This window comes from Pristis pectinata, chromosome 3, assembly GCF_009764475.1.
Source record: "Pristis pectinata isolate sPriPec2 chromosome 3, sPriPec2.1.pri, whole genome shotgun sequence".
In the NCBI taxonomy this organism is placed as follows: Eukaryota; Metazoa; Chordata; class Chondrichthyes; order Rhinopristiformes; family Pristidae; genus Pristis; species Pristis pectinata.
The window spans coordinates 73,812,971-73,837,413 of record NC_067407.1 but is presented as its reverse complement, the minus strand read 5'-3'; the positions used below and the strand labels follow the sequence as shown (position 1 = coordinate 73,837,413).

Below are 24,443 nucleotides of genomic sequence, written 5' to 3'. Positions count from 1 at the left end.
CCTCGTTCAAAAAGGGAACAAGAGAAAAGGTAAGGAACTCTGTGCCAGTTAATTTCAAATTATTGTTGGCAAGATGCTAGAGTCAATAATCAATGACAAAATAACATTTAGGAAACCTGAATATGATTAAATTTAGTCAACATGATTTTATGAAAGGTAAAAATCAGGTTTGACAAATTTGCTTGAATTCTTGGAGGATTTGACAGAGAGAGTTGATAGAGGGGAACCTGCAGATGTACTGCATTTAGATTTCCAAAAGGCATTTGACAAGGAGCCTCATAAGTATCTTGTGCATAAATTAAGAGCTCACAGTATTGGAGGAAGTGTGTTAGCATGAATTGAAAACTGGGTATCACGTAGTAAACCGAGAATTGGAATAAATGTATCTTCTGCTGGCTGGAGGGAGGCAACTAGTGGAGTACCCCAGAGATCGGTTATTGGCCCTCAATTTAAATTAATGACCTGGAGGAGGAAATGAAACATAAGGTTCCCAAGTTCACTGATGAAACTAAAATAGGTGGAAGGGCACGTTGTGACGAGGACATTGTGATTCTGCAATGGGAAATCGATAGAACATTACAGCACAATAAATGCCTTTCCACCCAGTGTTGTGCTGACATCTTATCCTGGTCTAATATCTACCTATAGATATTGGACTATATCTAACGATACACGCCAAAAAGCATTTTAATGGCAACAATGATGAAACAAGAAAGTTTAAAAATAGGCAACACTTCAATTGATCCAAAATCATTTACTGTGAACTCAAGATTTTTGACACTTGTACAACCTGACCTAGCATACTACTGAAGTCTGTGAAGTTACAGCATTTCATGGGCTTTTGCAGTTCTTTATATTTGTGATCACATGAAGAAAGAACATCTCAAACCATAAAAGGGCACAAAAGAAGCATGAAATTAAAAAAAAACACTATGTATTCAATTGCAATTTGAAGGGATCTGCAATTCTTAAATTTATTTTAAAATTAGAAACTTCATGAACTAGTTTCTGAGCATGGGTACTCGCCTGCAACAGAAACATACTGATAAAGTATTTAATCAACATTTGTATTTACATTAGTTTCAAAGTATAAAATAACTTCCCTTAACAGCAACAGTACTGGTCAAAATTACATAGAACAGAACAGCACAGTACAGGCCCATCAGCCCACGATGTCATGCCAACATTTTATCCTGTTCTAAGTTCTATCTAACCCTTCCCTCCCATATAGCACTCCATTTTTCTATCATTCATGTGCCTAAGAGTCTCTTAAGTGTCCCTAATGTATCTGCCTCCACCACCTCTGCTGGAAGTGCGTTCCACACACCCACCACTCTCTGTGTAAAAAAAAACTTACCTCTAACATCCCCCTTACACCTTCCTCCAATCACCTTAAAATTATGCCCCCTCGTGTTAGCCATTGTCGCCCTGGGAAAAAGTCTCTGACTGTCCACTCGATCGATGCCTCTCATCATCTTGTACATCTCTATCAAGTCACCTCTCATCCTTCTCCTCTCCAAAGAGAAAAGCCCTAGCTCACTCAACCTATCCTCAAAAGACATGCTCTCCAATCCAGGCAGCATCCTGGTAAATCTCCTCTGCATCTTCTCTAAAGCTTCCACATACTTTCTATAATGAGGTGACCAGAACGGAACACAATACCCAAGTGTGGTCTAACCAGAGTTCTACAGAACTGGAACATTACCTCGTGGCTCTTGAACTCAACACCCCGACTAATGAAGGCCAACACACCATACACCTTCTTAACAACCTTATCGACCTGCACGGCAACCTTGAGGGATCTATGGACATGTACCCCAAGATCCCTCTGTTCCTTCACACTGCTAAGAGTCCTGCTATTAACCTTGTATACTGCCTTCAAATTTGATCTTCCAAAGTGTATCACTTCATATTTTTCCGGGTGGATCTCCATTTGCCACTTCTCTGCCCAGCTCTGCATCCTATCAGTGTCCTGTTGTACCCTACAGCAACCACAGCCACTATCCACAACACCACCAACCTTCTTGTCATCAGCAAACTTACTAACCCACCCTTCCACGTCCTCATCCAAGTCATTTATAAAAATCACAAAGAGCAGGGGTCCTAGAACAAATCCCCACAGAACACCGCTGGTCACCAACCTGTAGGCAGAATACGCTCCATATACCACCACCCTCTGTCTTCTATGTGTGAGCCAATTCTGAATCCACACAGCCAATTTTCCCCAGGTCCCATGCCTCCCGACTTTCTGAATGAGCCTTCCATGAGGAACCTTATCAAACACCTTACTAGAATCCATGTAGACCACATCCACTGCTCTACCTTCAATGTGCTTTGTCACTTCCTCAAAGAATTCAATCAGGCTTGTGAGGCATAACTTGCCCCTCACAAAGCCATGCTGAATGTCCCTAATCAGCCTATGCTTCTCCAAATGCCCATAAATCCTGTCTCTAAAAATCTTCTCTAGTAATTTGCCCACCACTGAAGTCAGACTCACTGGTCTATAATTCCCAGGGTTATCCCTACTTCCTTTCTTAAGCAAAGGAACAACATTTGCCACCCTTCAATCATCCGGCACTACTCCTGTAGCCAGTGAGGATGCAAAGACCATCGCCAAAGGCGCAGCAATCTCTTCCCTCGCTTCCTGTAATAACCTTGGATATATCCCATCTGGCCCCAGTGACTTATCTATCCTAATGTTTTTCACAAGTTCCAGCAGATCCTCTTTCCTCACATTGACATGCCCTGGCATATCAGCCTGTCAAATGCCATCCTCACAAATGTCAAGGTCTCTCCCTCCGGTGAATACTGAAGCAAACCGATCCAGAACTCCATGCAAGCACTCCCTGAACAAGCTCCACATTTCCCTTGAGCACTTCCCCAAGAACATCTGTTCCCAATTTACGCTCCCAAGTTCCTGCCTAATAGCATCATAATTCTCCCTCCCCCAATTAAATACTTTTTCATATCATCTGCTCCTATCCCTCTCCAAGGCTATTGTAAAAGTCAAGGAGTTATAGTCACTATCTCCAAAATGCTCTCCCACCAAGAGATCTGAAACTGATCAGGCTCATTGCCTAGTACCAGGTCCAGAATGGCCTCTCCTCTGGTCAGCCTGTCCACATACTGTGTCAGGAATCCTTCCTGGACACACCTAACAAACTCTGCCCCATCTATCCCCTTTACACTAAGGAGGTGCCAATCAATATCAGGGAAGTTGAAATCACCCATGACAACAACCCTGTTATTTTTTGCACCTCTTTAAATTCTGCCTCCTGATCTGCTCCTCAGTGTCTCTTCTGCTATTGGGGGGGGGTGGTTTTCTGTAGAATACTCCCAATAGAGTAATAGCTCCGTTCCTGTTTCTGACTTTCACCCACACTGACTCAGCAGACAATCACTCCAGGACGTCCTCCTTTTCTACAGCTATGACACCGTCCCTGATCAACAAAGCCATTCCCCCACCTCTTTTTCCTCCGTCCCTGTCCCTTTTGAAACATCTGAACCCCAGAATATCCAGCAGTTATTCCTGCCCTTGTGACAGCCGAGTCTCTGTAATAGCCACCACGTCACAGTTCCATGTACTTACCTATGCTCTAAGTTCGTCACCCTTGTTCCTGATACTTCTCGCATTAAAGTAGACACATTTCAGCCCATCCAACTGACTGCAATTTTGCCCTTTCAAATACCTATCCTTCCTCACAGTCTTTCTACACGCTGCATCTACTTGTACATTAAATGCACCAACCTCTGACCCATCACTCTGGTTCCCAGCCCCCTGCCAATCATCCCCCTGATGTGATTGGGCGCAAACCTGGCAAACTGAGTTTAACGTGCGAGGTCATGCACATTGCTAAGGGGAATCAAAAGGCAGATTATTATCTAAATAGAGAGAGAATGCAAATCAATGAAGTTCAGAGGGATCTAGGTGTTCTAGTGCATGAATCACAAAAATTAGCAGACAGGTCCAACAAGCAGCTAAGGAAATTGACATTTTTGCCTTTACTGTGAAAGGGATGGAATTTAAGAAGGGAGTAGTTTTGTTACAGTTATACAGGATGCTGGGGAAGTCACACTTAGAATACCGTGCACAATTTTGGTCCCTTTACCTAAAAAAAAGGATATAGTAACATTGGAGGCAGTCCAAAGGAGATTCACCAGGATAATTCCTAGGATGAAAGATTATTCAAACAAATAAAATCCTAAGGGGTTTGACTGGATAGACGCTGAGATGTTCTTCTTGTGGAAGGGTCATAAACAAGGGAACATAGTTACAAAATGAGAGCCTGGTCGTTTAATACACTGAGGTACATAGAAATTTCTTCTCTGAGAGTAGTGAATCTCTTGAATTCTCTCCCTTTGATAGCTGGATCATTAGATATATCTAAAGTGGAGATAGAAAAATATTTGAAAGATTATTGATTGAATTGAAGGTTATGGGGAACTGGTAGGGAAGAGAAATTGAGACTAGCATAGATTAGCCAAGATCATATATTGAATGGCAGGGCAGGCTTGAGAGGCCCGGTAACCCACTCCTGTTCTTGTGTTCACTACACTGCCTTCCCCATTTTTTTTCCACTGATTAACGCTGCGATGTCTGTGTGACATTTTCCTATGGGAAAGTTGCTAAATAAATGCAAGTTGTTGTTTTTGTATACTGTTACCCAAGTAGATTTTCTGGTCAGCTATTTATGGCATTCGACACAATGTACGATGCCCCATTGTTACTTACCTGCATGCTTCTCAATGTATCCACAGTTTCTACCTGGGGCAGCACTTTGATGGACTGGCCTGCCCATAATTTCCAGGCATCTTCCTGCTCTTTGCTCTTCAGATCATCTTTGATGAGGAGCAAGTAGGCTTCATCTACTGATTCATCGGATTCATTTGAACATTCCTTGCCAGCTGTTGCGCTAAGCAGTTGGAGAATCTGAGACTTTAGCTCTGCAAGGTCATAAGCAACAAAAATATGCAGGTCCTCCAGTCCAGGAATGAGAACCTGAGAGATAAAGGTTTGCCAAGTCAGTTGTATAATCTAACTCTTAACAGCTCCTCATTGTTCAAATAAAAAAAACGCTCTGCTTAGCGCCAAAATAAAGAGAAATGTCTTCATGCAAAGAGTGGTGAACCCTTGGAATTCTCTATCCCAGAGGGAAGTTCAGTCACTGAGTTCATTTAAAACAGATCGATGGGTTTCTGGGTATTAAGAGAATCAAGGAACATGGGGACAAGTGCTTGAAAACAGCACTGAAGTAAAGACCGGCTAGGATCTTAATGAATGGTAGAGAAGGCTCAATAGACTACTCCCCTCCAATTCATTTCCTTCTTAAACGTTTTCTACCTAATCTCTGACACACATTTCTTCAAGGCCTAGCATTTATTATTTCACATATAGCATGTGTTACTGAGCCATATTACCATAATTTGTTAATCAAAGGACTCAAAAATACCACCCATACGGTATCTAATCCCAAAGGAGAGAAATTTTTAGCTAGAAAATAACTTTCCCTGAATTATACATGAGTTTATAGATTAAGGCTACTTCCATCCACTTTACCCTTGAAATCATGTTAATTGAACCTTTTAAACTTTTCTATTAGAGCAAGTCTAGATACATTATAACTTTGAGAATTTACAACCTTTGTTCTCTCTCTTATAACAGTGCAATTTTCTGTAATTTACAGCCCACAATTTCTCCTCACACTGTCACCTAGTTTTCTAATGGTGGAATTTCTTTGTTGGATTCCTTTCTTCATCTATCTTTGTGTATGTGCCTTTCATTCTGCCTCCTCTCTACCAAATCACCCCATGCAAATGAAGGCTTTCTTGCTCTCTCTGAACAATGCACAGATTAATCCCACCTTCCAGCCAAGCGCTGTATGATTCTATAACTCGATAGTTCAGAAAATTCTGCTGATGTTTACAAGTAAAACTTTCCAATTGCAAACTGACTCCATGACTCTAAATGCTGAGAGGATGGCTCCACCAATGGGGAACATAATCAGGATGTGAAGCCTCAGGAGAAGAGGACATTTAAGACCGAGAAGAAACTCTTCCAGAGAATGTGAATCTTTAGCATTCTTTACCCCCAAAGAACTGTGTTGCTAAGTCAATAAATATATTCAAGGTTGAGAAAGATAAATTCTTGGACTACAGAGAATTCAAGAATTATGGTAGGAAAACGGAGTCAACACCAATTATCACATCAGGTGAACAGCAGAGCAGGCTTGAGCAGTCAGGTAACCGAATCCTGCTCCCATTTTAAATGTTCCTTTTCCCAAGTACACTACTTTGATCTCATTTTTGTAAATCTGATGTAAAGAGCATGATAATTAAGTCTTCATATCTGATTTACTTTGGTTAGATTAAATACATTTAATTTTTAAGGGCATATGGGTGTTTTTAATGCTTCAACTTTTTAAGTTATCCACTGGCATTCATTTCACCCAATGGTCAGGAGATGGGCTCTCACCAGCTGGAAAGCCCTTCTCTAAGTGCAGCTGGCCAAGTGCATGGTGAGAAGCTCTGTTATAGAACCACCCTGCGCAGGCCATGCCTGGCTACTGGGAGCCGGGCTCCCACTGGTAGGCAGCAGGTGGGACCATGCTGAAGCAGCTGCCCTAGTTGGATCTGCTGCCTAAGTAACCTGGGTTCAATCCTGACCTCTGCTACTCCACGTGGAGGTTGCATGTCCTCTCTGTGACAGGTGGATTTCCTCCCCCAACCCAAAGATGTAAAGATTGCTAACTTAATTGGCTGCTGTAAATTGCCCCCAGTATGTAGCCAAGTGGTAGAATCTGCCAGAAGGTGAAGGGAAAGTGGGAAGAATAAAATGGAAATAGTGCAGGATTAGTGTAAATGAGTGCTTGATGGTCACCACAGACCAGGCGGACTGAAGGGACCATTTCTGTGACATTATGGTGGGATTCAATCCACTGTGCCACTACACTGCCTATTTAACCTTGATCACCGATTTTGGAAGTATAACACATTTCAGATGTGTGAAAGCATATTTTGACAATTAATTACTGCAAGTACAGTTGTCAGACTTTAACCTTGCACTGGCTCAGCGGGCAGACTTCCCTGTGGGCCAGGATATCCGCAGAAGTTTGTGCTGCCCTGTTGGTCTCCAGGAGTCCACCAGTGGAACTCAGAGACAGATGCTAATACACTGGAAGATGCCGCTGCTGACTCCCACTGGGCTTCAGGACCATAGTACAGGGAAGATCTGCCACAACGTTTTACACATATTTAGAGTTCAACACCCTGGGGGCTGATGCAAAAATTTTATTCATTGATATGTTTTTCTCACACAGACTGCTTTAACTATGATGATAATGAAAGCAGTTGTCAAAACATGCTGTCACACACCTGAAATATGTTACACTTTCAAAATCTTTCAATAGGTAGTACAGTGGCACAGTGGTTAAGTTATTGCACTGGGATCCTGTAGCCAGGATCTGGAGGAACGTGCTCAAATCCCACCAGGGCATCCGGGAAATCCAGATTCATATAACGAATTAATCTGGAATAAAAAGCTAGTTTCAGCAACACCGGCCTTGAGACTAGCAGATTGCCTTAAACTCTTAAACACCTATTTGTTTCTTTAATATCTTTCGTAACAACATAAAAAATAGAAGCTGGAGTAGTCCATTCACCCAACTGCCCCCACCTGCCTATTCTTTTAATAAGGTCATGGCTTATCTTTCACCTCAATGCCATTTACCTGCACTTCCCCAAATTCCTCAAATCTCTTTGATATCTAAAAGACTATTTCTGCCTTAAACGCAGTTGGTGACTGAGCCTCCACAATTCCAAAGATTCACTATCCTCTGGGTGAAGAAATTCCTTCTCATCGGTCAAGAATGGTCAATCCCTAATTTCAAGATCTCAAGTTCCCGACAACCCAGCCAAGAAAAACATTGTAAATAAAAAAAAAACAGAAGATGCTGGAATGCACGTCCAGCAGATCAGGCTGCATCTGTGGGAAGATAAACAGTGTTATTGTTTCAAGTCCAAGACCTTTCATTGGCTGACGGTCTGACGTCAGTTTTGACAAAGAGCTTTGGCCTGAAACATTAACTCAGGATCTCTTCCCACAGAAGGGACCTGACCTACTAGGTATTTCCAGCATTTTGTGTTTTTATTTTAGATTTCCAGCACATGTAGTGTACTTTTGATTTTCAGGGTAAGAGTAAGAGCATGGAGACCATGATACAACTTTATAAAACTTTAGTTAGACCACAGTTGGAATACTTCATGGAGGAGCTCTGGTCACCACATTATAGGGAGGACTTGATTGCTCTAGAAGGAGTGCAGAGGAGATTCAACACAACGTTCAAAACCAAAAACAGAAATGCTAGAAAAAAGACTCAGCAGATCATGTATTTCCTGCAGAAGGAGAAACAGTTAACATTTTAGGTCTGGGACTTTTTCTCATAACTGGGAATGAGAGATATACAAGTTAATTTTCAGTAGGAGAGAAAGTGGGGGAGGGAATACCTCTGATGGAACAAGTCCAAATGCCTTAATGGGGGCAGTTACCAACAAATAAGCTTCTTTGTCCATAGATGTTGAAACGTTCTAGTCTGGCAACTCCTGTGGTCTGGCACGTTTTGAATCTGTAGAACTGATCTGTACTAATTAACTAATTCTAACTAAGATCTAAAATTAACTAAGATCTCTACTAGTGTGTAGCTAATTAACTTAACAGTGCAACTTTTGCTATCTCGGCCAATGGTGTTTCTGACTTACAGAAATCAGGTTATGGACAGTTCTCTGAACCCTTACATGACCTGGGGAGCATCTGTACTTAAAAACAGTTTTCCTGCTCCAAGGAAAGATGATCAGAGGCAATTTCTGTGTATGGGTTTGCTGTGCTCTGGGTTTTCTGTGGTCCAGCACCAGAGAGTTTCAACCTATACAATGTGTTGTGAATTGTGAAGCTGTGGGACATGCACAGCAGGCCAGATTGAATATTGAATTCGCTAGTATTTGGTAGCTGACTCTTTCTTTATAAGAACTGACCATTCCTGCCTATCATCATGTTGGCTCAGTTTTTCTTATTCTATTCATAGAGTCTGCCTGCTGGGCATGTCCTCACCATTTACAACACACCACACAGACAAAGCAGCTGAACGTGCTGGTGACTGCATCCTATCAGAGATTGTTCTACACATCCCTCCCCCATCTTCTCTCCTACTGAAAACCAACAACCTATATTTCTCTCTTTCCCAGTTCTGACAAAGCATTCTGGACCCAAAATGTTAACTGTTTTTCCTTCCACAGATGCTGCTCAACCTGCTAGGCGTGTCCAGGAATTTCTGTTTTTTTGTTTCAGATTTCCAGCACCCATAGCTTTTTTGATTCTATTTTACTATGACGTTGCCTGGGATGAAACATTTCAGTTATGTGTGACTAGATGGGCTGGGTTTGTTTCCCTTGGAACAGAGGTAGCTTAAGGGAGACCTCAGATTTGTACAAAATTATGAGGGACATAAATAGGGTGGATACTGAGAAACTTTTCCCCGTAACAGAGACATCTAAAACCAGAGGGCATAGGCTTAAGGCAAGGAGTAAGAGGGCTAGATGGGATCAGAGGAAACTCCCCCCCCCCCCCCCCCCCCCCAACACAAAGGGTGGGTGCAATCTGAAGCACAGTGCCCAAAGGGGTGTGGGTGGCACAACGTTTGAAAAGTACCTGGACAAGCACTTGAACTGCCAAGGCTATAAATGGATACTTGATGTCCATGTGGTTACAGACATAGTGGGTTGAAAGGCCTGTTCCTGTGCTGTTCTATGTGGACTTGGTGGGCCAAAGGGCCTATTCTGTGCAGTATGACTCAATGACTTTATATTAAGAGTCAATCATTTTGTATTCATATTAAAGAACAATTCAAAATGTATCACTGCATAAAACCAAGTATGCAAATCTAAAATCTTGAAGTTGTAACTAAAAATGTACCACCTCGGCTGAAATTAATCTGAAAATTAATGCAAATTAAGCACAGGTTATTGAATTGACAATACCAAATTCAGAAATTGCCCATCATTATGGTTTTGAAGACCCCAATTAGAAGTAGGGAACAAAAGCTCCCTTCCCTTCTGACTTTATAGCAACATTCCACTTCATCTGAATGCTCCAAGAAATCAAATTCACATCAGGGGCTTCAGTGTGGTAAAGGATAGACAACAAAATGGAAAATCTACCTTAACATATTTTTTTGTTTTAAGAGCCTCTAAAAATTCCGGAACAGGAGCCGACAAAGTAAATTCAGCTGCTATTTCTAGGTCCTAAATCAAAAGAAAAACAAATTTTATTTTTGAAACAATATTCTCTTTCTGCCTGGAATTAACACAACATTTTACTACACTAATAGTTAATACTAATATATGTTTATACTATTCATGCAAGTTCCCATATATACATTACCTTTCTCAGCATTTTAGCAAAACCCAGAGCCTTGGACGCTCTCTCCCGAGCTTCGTGAAAGAGTTCTTTTAATGCACGACTGGTCTCTATGATGGACCTCCTGTGAAGACAGTTACATCACAAATTCACCTTTCTGGAAAGGATCCCACACAAAACATTAGTCAGGAAAACTGGAAAAAAATCCAATATTAATTCTTTTCTAATATCTGAGGTTCACTGATAGGAAGAAAATGGACTTCTCAAAGGACTCAAGAACCAATTAAATAAGTACAGACAGCTTAGAAAAACTTGGCTTAACATTCTCTTAAACATTTTTTTTTACAAAGAGAAACTTACACAGCCCAAATTAAAAATTCACTTTGCACAGGTCCAGCTAACTATTCTTCCCCTTTTCCTCTCTTCCTAATTTAAATTTTAGTTAGTTGTTCGGTTGTCGCCAACGTTGTTCATAATTGGGGTAGAGGAAGAGAGGTTTTCAGGGTGATAATTAGCTAGTCTGCCCAAGTCATTTGGTCCTATAACAAAACCACAGAAAGAATAATGGCCAATCAGCATATTGGAATTCATCCATCTAGACTGCAACTTTGAAATAGTATTGCAGTATTTGCCTGTACAAATAAAAAGGTATATCTGTAATAACAGACAAGAATTATGGAACAGTACTTGCCATAAGTATTAGTTAAATTTGGAACTATTTAACTTGGGAAATTGCAAACACCAAAACCCAAAACAAATGACTCAAAACAACTCAATGTTGTGCTGCACCAAATAGTTCTGGCAACATTAAAAATGGCAAGCCTGTTTAAGAACTTAGAAAATAGAAGCAGAGGTAGGCTTTTGGTCCTTTGAGGCCGCTCTACCAGTCAATAAACAATGGCCAATCCTCTATCTTAACAGTATATTCCCACTCTCATGCCAAATTCTTTGATGCCCTTTGTTGCTGGAAAATGATCTAACATATGTTCAGCCACTTGCTCTCTGCAGGTGGCCCTCAGTGGCAAAGAATTCCACAGGCTCACCACCCGATGAGTGAAGGAATTTCTTCTTATTTCAGTCCTAAATGTCTTACCCCATGTCCTGACACTGTGAAATGCTAACTACAAAACTATGGTGGTAATTTTCTTTGTTGCAGAAATTTTACTCCTTTTGGTCCTTTTCACCAAACCATACATTTCATACTTAGAGACAAAGCACAATTTCCCAGTCACTGACTGATGTTTTGTTACCCATTGTACTATTGAACCAGTTACAATAGTGTTGATGCCAAACAAATAACCAGGATCTTGCGAAAATAATACAAATTAGCACTACTTAAGTTTACTCTGATATACATGGACAGCTGGAAAAGGGACATTTACTCAAGCAAACATGAAATCAAATTGACTTGGAAAATTGAGGCAAGTGTGCAGTAGTGCTAATCTATTATGTACAAGTTACTCGAACAAAGATGAAAATATAGAAAACACACTTTTCTTTTTTGTCTTTTTTGTTTCAGGGTCTCATGTTCCAATGCATTTTATAGCCATTTAAATACTTCTGATACGTAGCCATTGTTGCAAGGTAGGAAACACAGAAACCAAACTACATACAACAAAATACCACGGCAGCAATGTAGAAATAACCAGGTAATCTATTTCACTGATGTCGACTGAGAAATGAATATTGACCAAGACACCAAGGGAACTCCCAGCTTTTCTTCTTATGGTGCTGCAGGATATTTTACATCCATTTTTGGGAGCAGTTGTGGCTTCGATTTAAAGTGCAGCACTCCTTCTGCACTGCACTTGAACTTGTACCTGAGCAAACCCGCAAGCGTTCGACTCAGGAAAGTAATACCGCTGAGCCACTACCTTCAGCAAATATGAAAGCCAAAAAATCCTTCCAAATAATTATTATAGGGATCAGTTCAACTATATTTTTGCCCATTCACTTGGTACAATTATACAGGATTCTATAAAACCATTTGCTCATGCTTAAGCTTGTTCTGGTCCAACCACATTGATGCCATGGCCAAGAAAGCACAGCAACGCCTCTACTTCCTCAGAACACTGAGGGAATTCGGCATATCCCCTTTGACCCTCACCAATTTTTAGAGATGCACCATAGGAAACATCCCATCTGGATTGCATCATGGCTTGGTATGGCAAATGCTCTGCCTGTGACTGCAAGAAATCGCAGAGTTGTGGACACAGCTCAGTTCATCACAGAAACCAGCCTCCCCTCCAGACTCTGTCTGCACTTCTCAATGCCTTCGAAAAGCAGCCAGCATAATCAAAGACCCCTCCCATACCAGACATTCTCTCTTCTCCCCCCTCCCATTGAGCAGAAGATAATAAAAGCTTGAAAACATGCACCACCAAGCTCAAGGACAGCTTCTATCCCACTGTTATAAGGGTACTGTATTGATGTCCTGTACAATAAAGATGAACTCTTGACCTCACAAGCCACCTCAATATGGCCCCTACACCTTATTACCTACCTGCACTGCATTTTCTCTAACTGTAACACTATATTTTGCATTCTGTTATTGCTTTTCCCTTGCACTACCCCGATGTACTTATGTTGTGAAATTATCTGTATGGATGGCATGCAAAGTTTTTCACTGTATCTCGGTACATGTGACAATAATAAACCATTTAATTAATGAATTCAGGAACGCTGACAGAAAAGGGAAAATAAACTGCTACTGCAAGGATAAATGAATCACCTGGCCCCTGAAGATTGAAAAGAGGAAATTCAACCATGCAAAATCAAGAAGTGAATACACAGAGTCATTAGCACAGTGCACCTGTGAACTAGTGCTCTAGTTAAAATGGGGAAACTGCAACCAATTCATTGCTCAGGTGTAATTTACACTCTGTAGCTTTAATTGAAATTTTTCTTACATCCCCTCCCCTTTCCTCCCATACCATACCCCATCCCCATTGTTGGATGGGATCAACAACTTTTAAGTTTCTCATTGGTGCTGTCAACTAGCTTCGGTTGACAATAGCCATGAGAGACCGAAGTGTAAATATTAATCATTTGTAATGTCACTACTGTATAATAAAGGAAGTTATGCTTGAATTCAAACTGTACACTCTCAAATATTTTCTGATTCACAGAACAGAATATTAATGTTGACTATGATCACATTTGTTATACTGCTTTCAACAACTCTGATAGTGTTTGCAGTACCTGATTTCATCTGACGCTGTACTATCATCAGCACTCGCCCAGAATTCATCACAACTTTCCTGGAGACCGGAATCTAAGAACTCTCCTGTTGACTTCAGCAGCATTCCAGCTATGTCACTAAAGAGAGAAATGTAAATTTACCATTTGTTCGTTAAAATATGCAGTAGTGCCAAAGTGCTAATTAGATCTTGGTATACAGAGTAATTCTTGTATGCAGCTGCTGCCTTACACTGCTAACAACATCTTAAGTAATAAACATTAAGTAATAAAAATTGCTTATTTAAAGGCTCCTAAAGAATTAGAAGTTTAGTAACGGGCAAAAGTCAAAATTATCATTAAACACTGAATATTTACATGTCCGACTACATTATTCAGAAAGTAATGAATCAATATTCAAAAGGATACATATAAAATACTAATTTTAATAACAAGTACACCTCTAAATCAGGGGATTCCCCAACTGTAAGGTTATTTTGGACACCACACTCCAAACTCAAATTTTAATGGCTACCATTTAAAGTTAAGATTATAAGATAAGGTATTTATTTATTAGTCACAAGTACATCGAAACACACAGTGAAATGCATCTTTTTGCGTTACTGAGAGTGTGCTGGGGGCAGCCTACAAGTGTTGCAACTCTTCCGGCACCAACATAGCCAGCCCACAGCTCCTAACCTGTATGTCTTTGGAATATGGGAGGAAACCAGAGCACCTGGAGGAAACCCACACAGACACATGGAAAGAACGTACAAACTCCTTAAAGACAGCGGCGGGAATTGAACTCGGGTCGCTGAAATAGCATTATGCTAACTTCTAATAATTCCGACAATGGACCACTTCATTTCCATACTGACCAAAATGGTACCTTTTACATTACTCCTCCTGCCCAGCTCTTGGGTGTCCAAGTGCTCATCTAGGTAATTTTTAAATATGGTAAGTTCCAGCCTCCACCACTCTTTCAGAAAGTGTGCTCCAGGCCCCCATTAATCAGCTAAAATGCATGTCCCTTCATTATCAATCCCTCTACCAATGAAACAGGTCCTCTCTGATAATCGTCCTTGTTCTCTCAGTTCAAACACCCCGTCAGTACTACATGCAAAATAACCCCAGCCTAGTCTCTTCTCTTTACTAAAATTCTCCAGCTGCAGTTTCATTTATTCTGCATCCCCTTTTACTCTTTGCCCTCACCAAATGCACAAGCTCACTTAACTTCTTCACGTAGAGAATGGTGCATATATGGAATGACCTACCAGAGAATGTAGTTGAGGCAGGTACAATAATGACATTTAACATACATTTGGAAAGTACATGGATAGGAAAGGTTTAGAAGGATAATGGGCCAAACGCAGGCAAATGGGACCAGCTTATGTGGGCAACTTGGTCGGCATGGACAAGTTGGGCTGAAGGGCCTGTTTCTGTTCTATACTATATGACTCATACTTCTCTGAACTGAATTACATAATTGCAACTTATCTCCCAGCTGGTATTTGGTAGGCCATTGGTATAAAAATTAGCAGTAAACCATCTGGCCCCTCATGTATGTATTGCCATTCATCAAGACCAACCACATCTTTCACCTCAACAAAGATTCACTATCGTTTGGGTGAAGAAATTTCTTCAACTCAATGCTGAAGAGCTGGCCCTTCACTTTGAGATGCCCCAGCCATCAGAAACCACATCCCTTCAACTACCCTCTCAATCCCCATAGGAATTTTGCATATCTCAATGAGATCACCTCTCATTCTCGTAAACCACAGGCCCAGCCTGCTTAATCTCACCTCATAGAACAAATCCAGCCCCCACCTCAAGACTCAATCTGGTGAACTTTTGTCACACTCACTCCATTAAAAGTATATGCTTGCTGAGAAGGGGATAGCTGAGCAATACACAATATTCCAGGTGCATCCTCAACAGCACCCTATAATTGCAGTAAGACTTCATTACTCTTGTATACAAATCCTCCTGCAACGAAAGCCAATATACTGCCTACCTTACTAATTGCTTGCTGCGCATGCACATACCTTGACGTGATTTGTGTGGATGGGCATGCAGGTCCCTCTGAACAAGAGTTTCAATCTCTCTACAGTTAAAAAAAAACTCTGGTTTTCTATTTTTACTACCATGGATGGCCTTGTATTTTTCCACATTATTTCCCATCTGCTATATTCACAGATTCACTTTGCCTGCCTGTATCTTCTTGAAGCCTTTCTACATCCTCCTCAAAACCACATTGCAATCTACCTTGGTATCATTAGTTCTTGAGGTCCGATCTCAGACTGTAGAAAGATTAGGGTCACAGCACCAATCCCTGCACCTCACTGGTCAGCCTCCAAACCCAAAACTGTTGAATCTTCTATTCACTTTTCAGTCCATTAACCAATCTTGTACATTATCCCCAATCCCAACTGCTCTAATTTTGTTTAATTCCCTCTTGCATGGCACCTTATTAAAGGCCTTCTCAAAGTCCATGTCCCATGATCACTGCCTCCTTTTTTTATTCTGGCAGTCACAATCTCAACAAAAGCAGATCTGTCAAACATGATTTCCCTTTCTTAAATTCATGCAGCTCTGCCCAATCCTAACAATATTTTCCAAATGGCCCTCATCACCTCCTTAATAATAGATTGTTGCAGTTTTCCTATTACGGATGTCAAGCCATTGATCAGTAGTTCCCCACTTTCTCTCTCCCTCCTTTTTCAAACAGTGGGGTTATATTTCCTACCTTCTGGAATCAATGGAAGTTTGGAAGATGACAAAAATGCATCTACCATCTCCATGGCCATCTCTGCAGATCATCAGGTCCCAGTGATTTATTGCTTTCCGTCCCATTAATTACTCCAATGCTATTGTTTATTTTACAAACATTAAATTCTTTCGTCTCCTCATTAATTCTAGACCAACTGTGCTTCACTATTTCTGGAAGGTTCTCTGTGTCTTCTTTCATGAAGGTAGATACAAAATATTTAATTTCCTTATTCCCTAAAATTATTTTCTCCTGCCTCAATCTGCAAGAGAGCCATTTTAATTTATGCTAATCATTTCCTTTTAATGTTCTTTCAGCAGTTTTTAAAAAGTCGATTTTATGTACCTGTTTACTCTTATATTATAATTTCATTTTCTTTATCGGCTTCTTGCAGCCTAAAACTTCTTCACTATCAATCACAATGCCAAGTTTGGCATCATTGGCTAACTTTTTATATGTAGGGATCCTGATTAAGACCAAGCCATTAACATACATCATGAAAAGGGACTGAATATCGAGCCCTGCACAAGCTCACTGCACACAGCCATCCAGTCATTAAAACTACCCTCACAACTAAAGGGCAGAGCTTGCAATTATGGGTTAAACTCGTAGTCCTTCATTTACTAACAGGGATGGGAAGTGTAATAAAAGGATTATCCAATCCAGACAATATTAATGGAAAGCTGTTTCATTCCAGCCATAAACAGGTACATAGAATGTAGTATTTTCTGTCACAGTCTGTTGTCAACACAGGGGATGATAAATTTTTACAAAAATGAATTAGATGGTGGCATGATGTGAAATAATTTCCATGTTTGAAGCCATCAAGAGAGTGGTACAAATCTAAGAGAAAACTTGACAGATCAAATGACCTGTACGAGAAGTAAATACAGAGAATGCTGGAAATATTCAGCAGGTCAAGCAGTGACTGTGGAGAGAGAAACAAAGTTTCAGGTAGATGATCACTCATCAGAACACTAACAGATGCTAGCCTGAAACAGGTTCTAATAAAGCACTTCACCAGTGAAATACCCGCAGCATCTTCAAGACGACAATGAGTCCTAACTTTGCCTTCAAAAATTTGAGAGGCTAAGAGGTGGAAGGTCCTGAGTGTAATAATTGGTTGATGCTGGTTTTAATGATCTATGTTCTTTTGAGTTTGGATGACCACATGATTAGTGTGAGTATCCTTGGACAGAGGACATAGTGGGAGAAACAAGAGAGTGAACAGTCAGAGATCTTGTTCTCATCTGCTATCCAAAGACACAATCAAGCACACATATACTCTCTCTCACACACACACGACTCTGGCTTGGTTCTGTTGCCTCATGTGGAACAATAACATGACAACTCCCAAGGTACAGGTTCACACATCTAAGTGACCAGTTGAAGGTTACTGGAACCAACAGCATGAATCATTCTTCTTAGGAAAATGACAACACAAAATTAGAAGATAGAGATAATAAACACAGCCTACTAGTACTAACTATAAGCATGGTGAATGAGATGGAGCACTAATTTACTGCCTTCCTTGAACAGGGTCATCCTAGTCACAGGACGTTAACAAGTTACAATGCTACATTGCCTTTCTAAATCTTTTAGCACACAATGGTGTGCTTATTCCCTCAACATTAATGTAGAACTGTGAAGATTGTGTAGAGGACATTTGCCCCCCCCCCCCATTTTTTCCCCCTTTTCCTTAGAGCAGACTCGATGGGCCGAATGGCCTGCTTCTGCTCCCTTGTCTCGTGATCTTGACTAAATTTCATGAATACTGCGTGTTCTGAGCAGGGGAAAAATAATAAATCCTTAGTTTGACATTTGAATAAAATATTCTGACTTAATACAACTTTGTCCACTAAACATACCAAACAATCACGAATATTTCAGATAAAAACATGAAATATGATCCCCTGACTTGGTAAAAGACATTCCAAATATGGTTAACTGCGTTTACTTTTGAATGCACAGATCCTACCAGAAGAGCTTTCCTGCTTGAGCCTCTCCTCCTCGTATGCAAGGGGTTATTTCTTTGGTAAAATTCCATTCTATTTCTAGAAGATTCTTCAGACTATGGGAGGCTTGAGGTAAATGCTGTAGCATCTGAATCCAGCTCCGCATGTAATCGAAATAAACCTGGAATTCAAAGGAACCATGTACACAGCTTTGTAAAATAGCAATATTTTGCAAACCTCTTTCAATGTATGGATTGGTGATTTATATAAGCAGTATTCATATCTCAGACTCCTTCCCACAGTACTATATATAGCAATGTTTTTGCTGCAATGAGCTTGCTAAAATTATGCTGCAATTTGCTTTGGTTCCACAACAGGTAGAGAAAGCTCCAAAAAATAAAAGATTTATGTGATAATTATCAAGATGTCAAGACAAAAGGAAAAGTTAGAAGGAAAAATGATCCAAATCTTAGAGATAGATATTGGTTCAAACCCAAACTGTCAGTTTAAGGGGGAATCACATAATCACACAAAACAACAGTTTGTGTTTATACCGAGACACAAGAGATTCTGCAAATACTGGAATCTGGAGCAACACACACAAAATGCTGGAGGAACTCAGCAGGTCAGGCAGCATCTATGGAGGGAAATAAACAGTTGACATTTTGAGTTGAGACTTTTCATTATTATATTGTATTATATTATGTTATTATATAGTATATTTTTACTTTATATATTGTTATAGTATATATTATGTTATCATATTGTGTCACTGACAGCACAGTGATATAAAGGTATTCAAATAAGTAAACAAAAACTCCGTTAGCAAGTTAGGTTTTAAAGCAGAGGTTTGGGAAGGGAATTCTACAGCTTGAGGGTCCAGACAGTAGAAGGGACAACAGCTTCCAGTGGATAGATGAAAATTGGGATATACACGAGGCCAGAGTTTTAGACATCCAAACATCTGAGGACTTTAGGGACAGAGGAACCAGGGTTTTGCAGTTAGTAGCAAGGACACGGAAAACTTTGAATTTGCAGAGTCTTGGATGAAGTCAAGTTGATGCAGAATGAAAAGTGGGAGGGGGCCAGGAGAGCTTTGCATTAGTCAAGCCAAAAAGTACAAAGGCACGGATGGCAGATTCAGAGCAGGTAAACTGAGACCCAGGCAGAACTGGAGACAGAGATAGGTGATGTTATGGAGGTGGAAGCAAGCAGTCTTGGATAATATGCAACGTCTGAACCTCATCTCAGATGTAAATGAATTCTCAAAGTTAAGCTTATGACTGGTTGTTTGTCTTCCTAGGTACAAAAGAATCTGAGAAAAAAGTTAAAGAAAGAAAAAAATGTATTTTCAGAACTGCATCAATGGCTCAGGGAGTACAATGCCATTCCTATTACACAGATCATGAAGATCCTGGTTACCTATGCTACTAGGTCGCAGCCACAACAGAAGTGAATGGGCTGGAACAAATTACCTCATCTTTCCCAGCACACAGGGTGGATGTAAAGGGCATGGCAATAAACTGTTCCAAACCGTTGATGAATGATATTGCTAAAGATTATGCATGTGGTTAAAAAGTATGTGCAATGGTACCCTCTGGCTGGACTTAAACACAAGGACAACTATTCTGATGATGTACAGGAAGTGGTCATTTTCTGTGCAAATGAATTCTTACTTTAGCCACTGCCTTCAAATCAGGTGGATAACGAGACTAGGAGATTAGTTTTCACCTTACCTGATTCAGAATATTTTACAGAAGGTTTTCACAAATAGTAAATTTACACATTATATACTGTGTGGATATCATGATGGGATTGGATCATTTGGAGTACCCAAGGGAAAACAGAAGCAGTGTGTACCCGAACAGTAACATTATAGCCTGGCGTTTTCAATACAAGAAATGTTTAGGGCACTTGACAGAGTATTCTGTTTGCAGATGAATTGAAATTCACCTTCCTTTTAGATGTCACATAAAGGTAATAATGATGAAACACACTTATGCTATTTATAACCATTTAGGCACTAGAAATTCAAACTGGAAACTATAAACATATGTAGCTCCATTGCAAGATTAGTCTTACTGAGTCACGCTAAATAACAAATTACAGAAACCATTCAAGCACATGGCTTAAAATAAACAGAAAGACAATGAGTTTTTTTAAAAACTGACAAGAGAAGCAATTTGAAACCATTGAGAAACAGCTCCATAACCTACACGATACACATTTTCACTATTAACTCCATAAAATGAATTAAATTGAATCAGCTTGGTTTCTCATTACTGCCATAGAATCCACTTCCATGCATGACTGATACATGAAATATTTTATATAGTACGTCAGCTTCAGATTCAAGAGGAAAAACTATAAATTTAACAACATTTTATTTACAGCGTGGTAACAGGCCCTTCCAGCCTAACAAGTCCACGCCACCCATTTTAAACCCCAAATTAACTTACCTGTACGTCTTTAGAATGTGGGAGGAAACCGGAGCACCCAGCGGAAACCCACGCAGACATGGGAGAACATACAAACTCCTTACAGACAGCGACGGGAATCGAACCCCAATCGCTGGCGCTGTAATAGCATTGCACTAACCACTATGCTACCGTGCCACCCAAAGTTGCAAGTTTTAAGCAAACACGTGAATTAAAAATATAGACAGAAACAGGTGTAGGCCAGACTGCTCCTCAGGGCTGCTTCACCATTCAACAAGATCATGATCCTGGCTGTAGCTCCATTTCTTTGCCTGGTGCCAAAAATCTACATCTGATGCTACAGGCATTTCACTAGTGAAATCCAAAGCTCACAATTCACTGCCATGCCTTACCCCCATTGTTCTAGTTTCTCCCCCACCTGCCCGCAGACCCCTTCCCATCTCCACACAAATTCACACATAACAGAGGAAACATCCTCACAGCATCTAACCTGTCAACTTCCTCAGGATCTTAAATATTTCACTAAGATCTTCCAAATCTAGGGAATCTCCTTGATCTTTCCTCATAAAATAACCCCTTCATATCTAGAACAAATCTAGTGAACCTTCTCCAGGTACAACCTTCAAAGAAAGCTATAATCGCTAAAATACTCACCATCAACATTTTATGTAGATCTTCCTCAAATTCATCAATATTACTGTCAACCTTCTGTTGTCTCTGGAATTCATCCATAATCCCATGCAACATGAACTGATAATACTGCTTCATGAGTAGGCCACCCTTCAGCACTTCTTTGCATTCTCTGACCAGCTGTAATATAAACAACCATTAAATGAAGTGTTTGTAAATTTACAGACAAGTATTGAAGAGTTTACTGGCAGAATTGGCAAAGGAGGCACCATTACTGGAACACAATTTCCAAAAGGACCAAGATAATTAGTGGAAATACAGCTCTGAATTTTTAACACTAAAGTAACTAAACTGAGCTATTCAGAATAAGTTGATTTCAGTCGGGCTAGTGGTAGGACATAACAAGTCTCCATGCCTATGCACAATGCGGAAGAATATTAACATACCTACCCAAGATCATTAAAATGAGATTCGTAACAGCAGTGTGAATGTTAAGTGAAGAGAGGGTTAAGGCTGGAACATTAAGCCTTCGCCATAAATTAATACGCTATTGGTATTAACACACAAATACTGACAATGGGTACAAATGGGCAAGTTATGCCATATTAAAAAAAAGAACTTCAGTGCATAATGCTCACAGCTTAAATGAACTTGAATTAATACTCGATTAATGTGAGCTAAACAACAAAAAGACAACACCTTAAGAAAGGATCAGAATTGGTCGAGATAAAAATTGGAGGAACTTTGATCATATATTGGTTTATAGAGTCAGAGCTGGACAGCACAGACACAGGCCCTTCGGCCCACAGTGTCCATGCTGAACATTTTATCCATCTACACTAATCCCATCTACCCACATTAGGACTGTATCCTGACGACATATAGTGTAAACCACCCTATTCTCAAAACTTGCCTCAAAATTACTTGACCCTTTGAAAACCGAGGTCCTGTGTGAAACTTAAAATAAATTAGAGGAATAAATCATCTATGCATAACATTCAATAGTTTGATTTATTATAATTAATTCAAACTAAATCAGTTATATTTACCTTCTAATGGCTCAAGAAATCTTAATAGTTTAAATTTAACAAATGTTACATTTTGTTGGAAATTTTAAACACTAAAAGCCCTAAAAGTATCTGAAATGGATGTGGTTAAAAGACAATTTGTACCAGCAGACAGATTTCTTGATTGCTAGATTACTGTTCCAGAATGTAAGCTTCCTAAGGAAGTATGTACAGTGAAGAGAAAAGTACACATGAAGTTGTAATAATTATGTTCCAAGAGAAATGAAAATCAGACAATAATCTTATCTTTTGCTCTATGATTCAACAACATTGGCAACCTACCTGTTTAATGCTCAGCAGCGATGGCTCTCCTGCAGGTCTCTGCTCCAACCTTAGTTTCAAGCACTCATGAATTACGTTGAGAAGAACTCGGCACAAGACCAAGTAGGCAGGCTGGAAAGATGGGAGTTCCATGGCCTTCAACTGTTCCCACGACACACTACTGTTCTTCTGCTCTGTGCAGGAAGATGTGTGAGACAATACAGGCAGGTAATCATGGCAGTTCAAGGGCTCTGGAACAGCAAAGAACTGAAACACAAAAAAGAAAGTTGTTAATTCATAAGCATAGTTATGAATTACGCCCAGAAAAACCCTTGGCCATTTAGATCAATCAAAAATGAACAATTGACTAATACAATGGCCATCACTGTAAGACCGAATCTTGTTTGATCTTTAAGTACTCTCCCAGATATCACCACTCTTGACTTTGAGAGGAATATGTAAATAAGAGGTATCCTTATAAAAATGAGTAAGCTGATCAACTACCTCAGATAAAGACTAATGCTGCTGCCAAGATGCCAAAGTAAGGAACAGCCTTCTGCATCGAAATGTAAATCATAACGAGTATCAGAAGCCACACTGTACACATGCCACACATTCTTTCACATCTATGGTTGAAAATATATTAAAGCCTAAAAAGGAAATAGTTGGAGTATTTACTAGCATTCCTTAGAAAGCTTATAATCTTTACATTGAAAATGATGATTGATTAGTTTATGTACTTTTACACTTGATAGACTTCTGGTTTAGATAATCTAAAACAGATCAACCACACTTTCATTTCCCAAATGGTTACCTCAACACTCACTCCTCCGCCTCGTGCCCCAACCCTGGTTTAATCGGAGTCACACAAACCAAGTCGGGGATCAATATCTCACCAACCTCCCCCCCTCCCTATCTCCAGTTTACTGCTTTCATGCCCTTCTGCTGTTTCTCTTACCTGCATTTGAAACATTTGCCTCTCCATCCAACCCCCTTAATGCTAGCGTACATCTTCCTCGTCTCCCAGCTTCTTTCATTCCTCCTTGCTCCTCCAATGTGGCAGTCAAAGATTGTGTCCCTTGCATCTATTTCCACTTCCCTGTTCCTTTCATTGCCATCCAATTACTTCCTAGTTCTTATCCTGTTCTTGCCAGATTTCTGTCCTCTACACTCAAGAAGCTAACTTTTATAAATTTATAACACTTTTCAGTTAAAACACTAGCTATTTTAGACAAGACATCACATTCAGTTACAGAATGTTCTAACTTGTTAAAAAAACAAGTTATGACGATGCACAAAACTATGTCTTTTACAACTTGTTTTTTTATGACATATAATACACTTGGCCAAAACAAATCTGCCTAAGAAACCACCAAATCAAGTACCATGGCTGATCAAAGTGGCAAATTGATAGGCATCCTGAAACTAAACTTTGAGATTTATGTTACTTCATCTTGTGAAATGAATTGTGTTTAATTTTTATATCAAATCTGCTCAAGATAGCTGCCCTCAGCTGCAGAGGTGCAATATGCCTTGAGAGACATATTTGCATTGACTGATTTACATTGTACGGCACCAAGATGACAAAATTCAGTTTGGTTCAATAGGTCAAGCCTTTAAGTACCAAACAAAAAATTAGCTAAGACATTTTCAAGAATAAAAATATGACCGAATTTGCATTCAACTCTAATTTATCGCTGCTGTTGAGTTATAAATGCCTTCTGAACTGGCCACTCAGTT

At 40.0% G+C, this 24,443-nt stretch overlaps 1 protein-coding gene across 3 annotated transcripts in view; it reads right to left on the bottom strand.

Annotated features, from left to right (window-relative positions):
• map3k4 (mitogen-activated protein kinase kinase kinase 4) overlaps window positions 1-24,443 on the bottom strand; it is a 153,414-nt gene that overhangs the window by 52,878 nt on the left and 76,093 nt on the right. For all 3 annotated transcript variants that reach the window (XM_052012201.1, XM_052012200.1, XM_052012202.1), the window contains exons 4-10: window positions 22,725-22,970; window positions 21,400-21,555; window positions 18,331-18,488; window positions 13,610-13,726; window positions 10,433-10,532; window positions 10,210-10,293; window positions 4,733-4,999 (exon numbers count right to left, since the gene is read on the bottom strand). In XM_052012201.1, coding sequence (XP_051868161.1) covers window positions 4,733-4,999; window positions 10,210-10,293; window positions 10,433-10,532; window positions 13,610-13,726; window positions 18,331-18,488; window positions 21,400-21,555; window positions 22,725-22,970 — 1,128 coding nt within the window. The remainder of the gene's footprint in view (window positions 1-4,732; window positions 5,000-10,209; window positions 10,294-10,432; window positions 10,533-13,609; window positions 13,727-18,330; window positions 18,489-21,399; window positions 21,556-22,724; window positions 22,971-24,443) is intronic.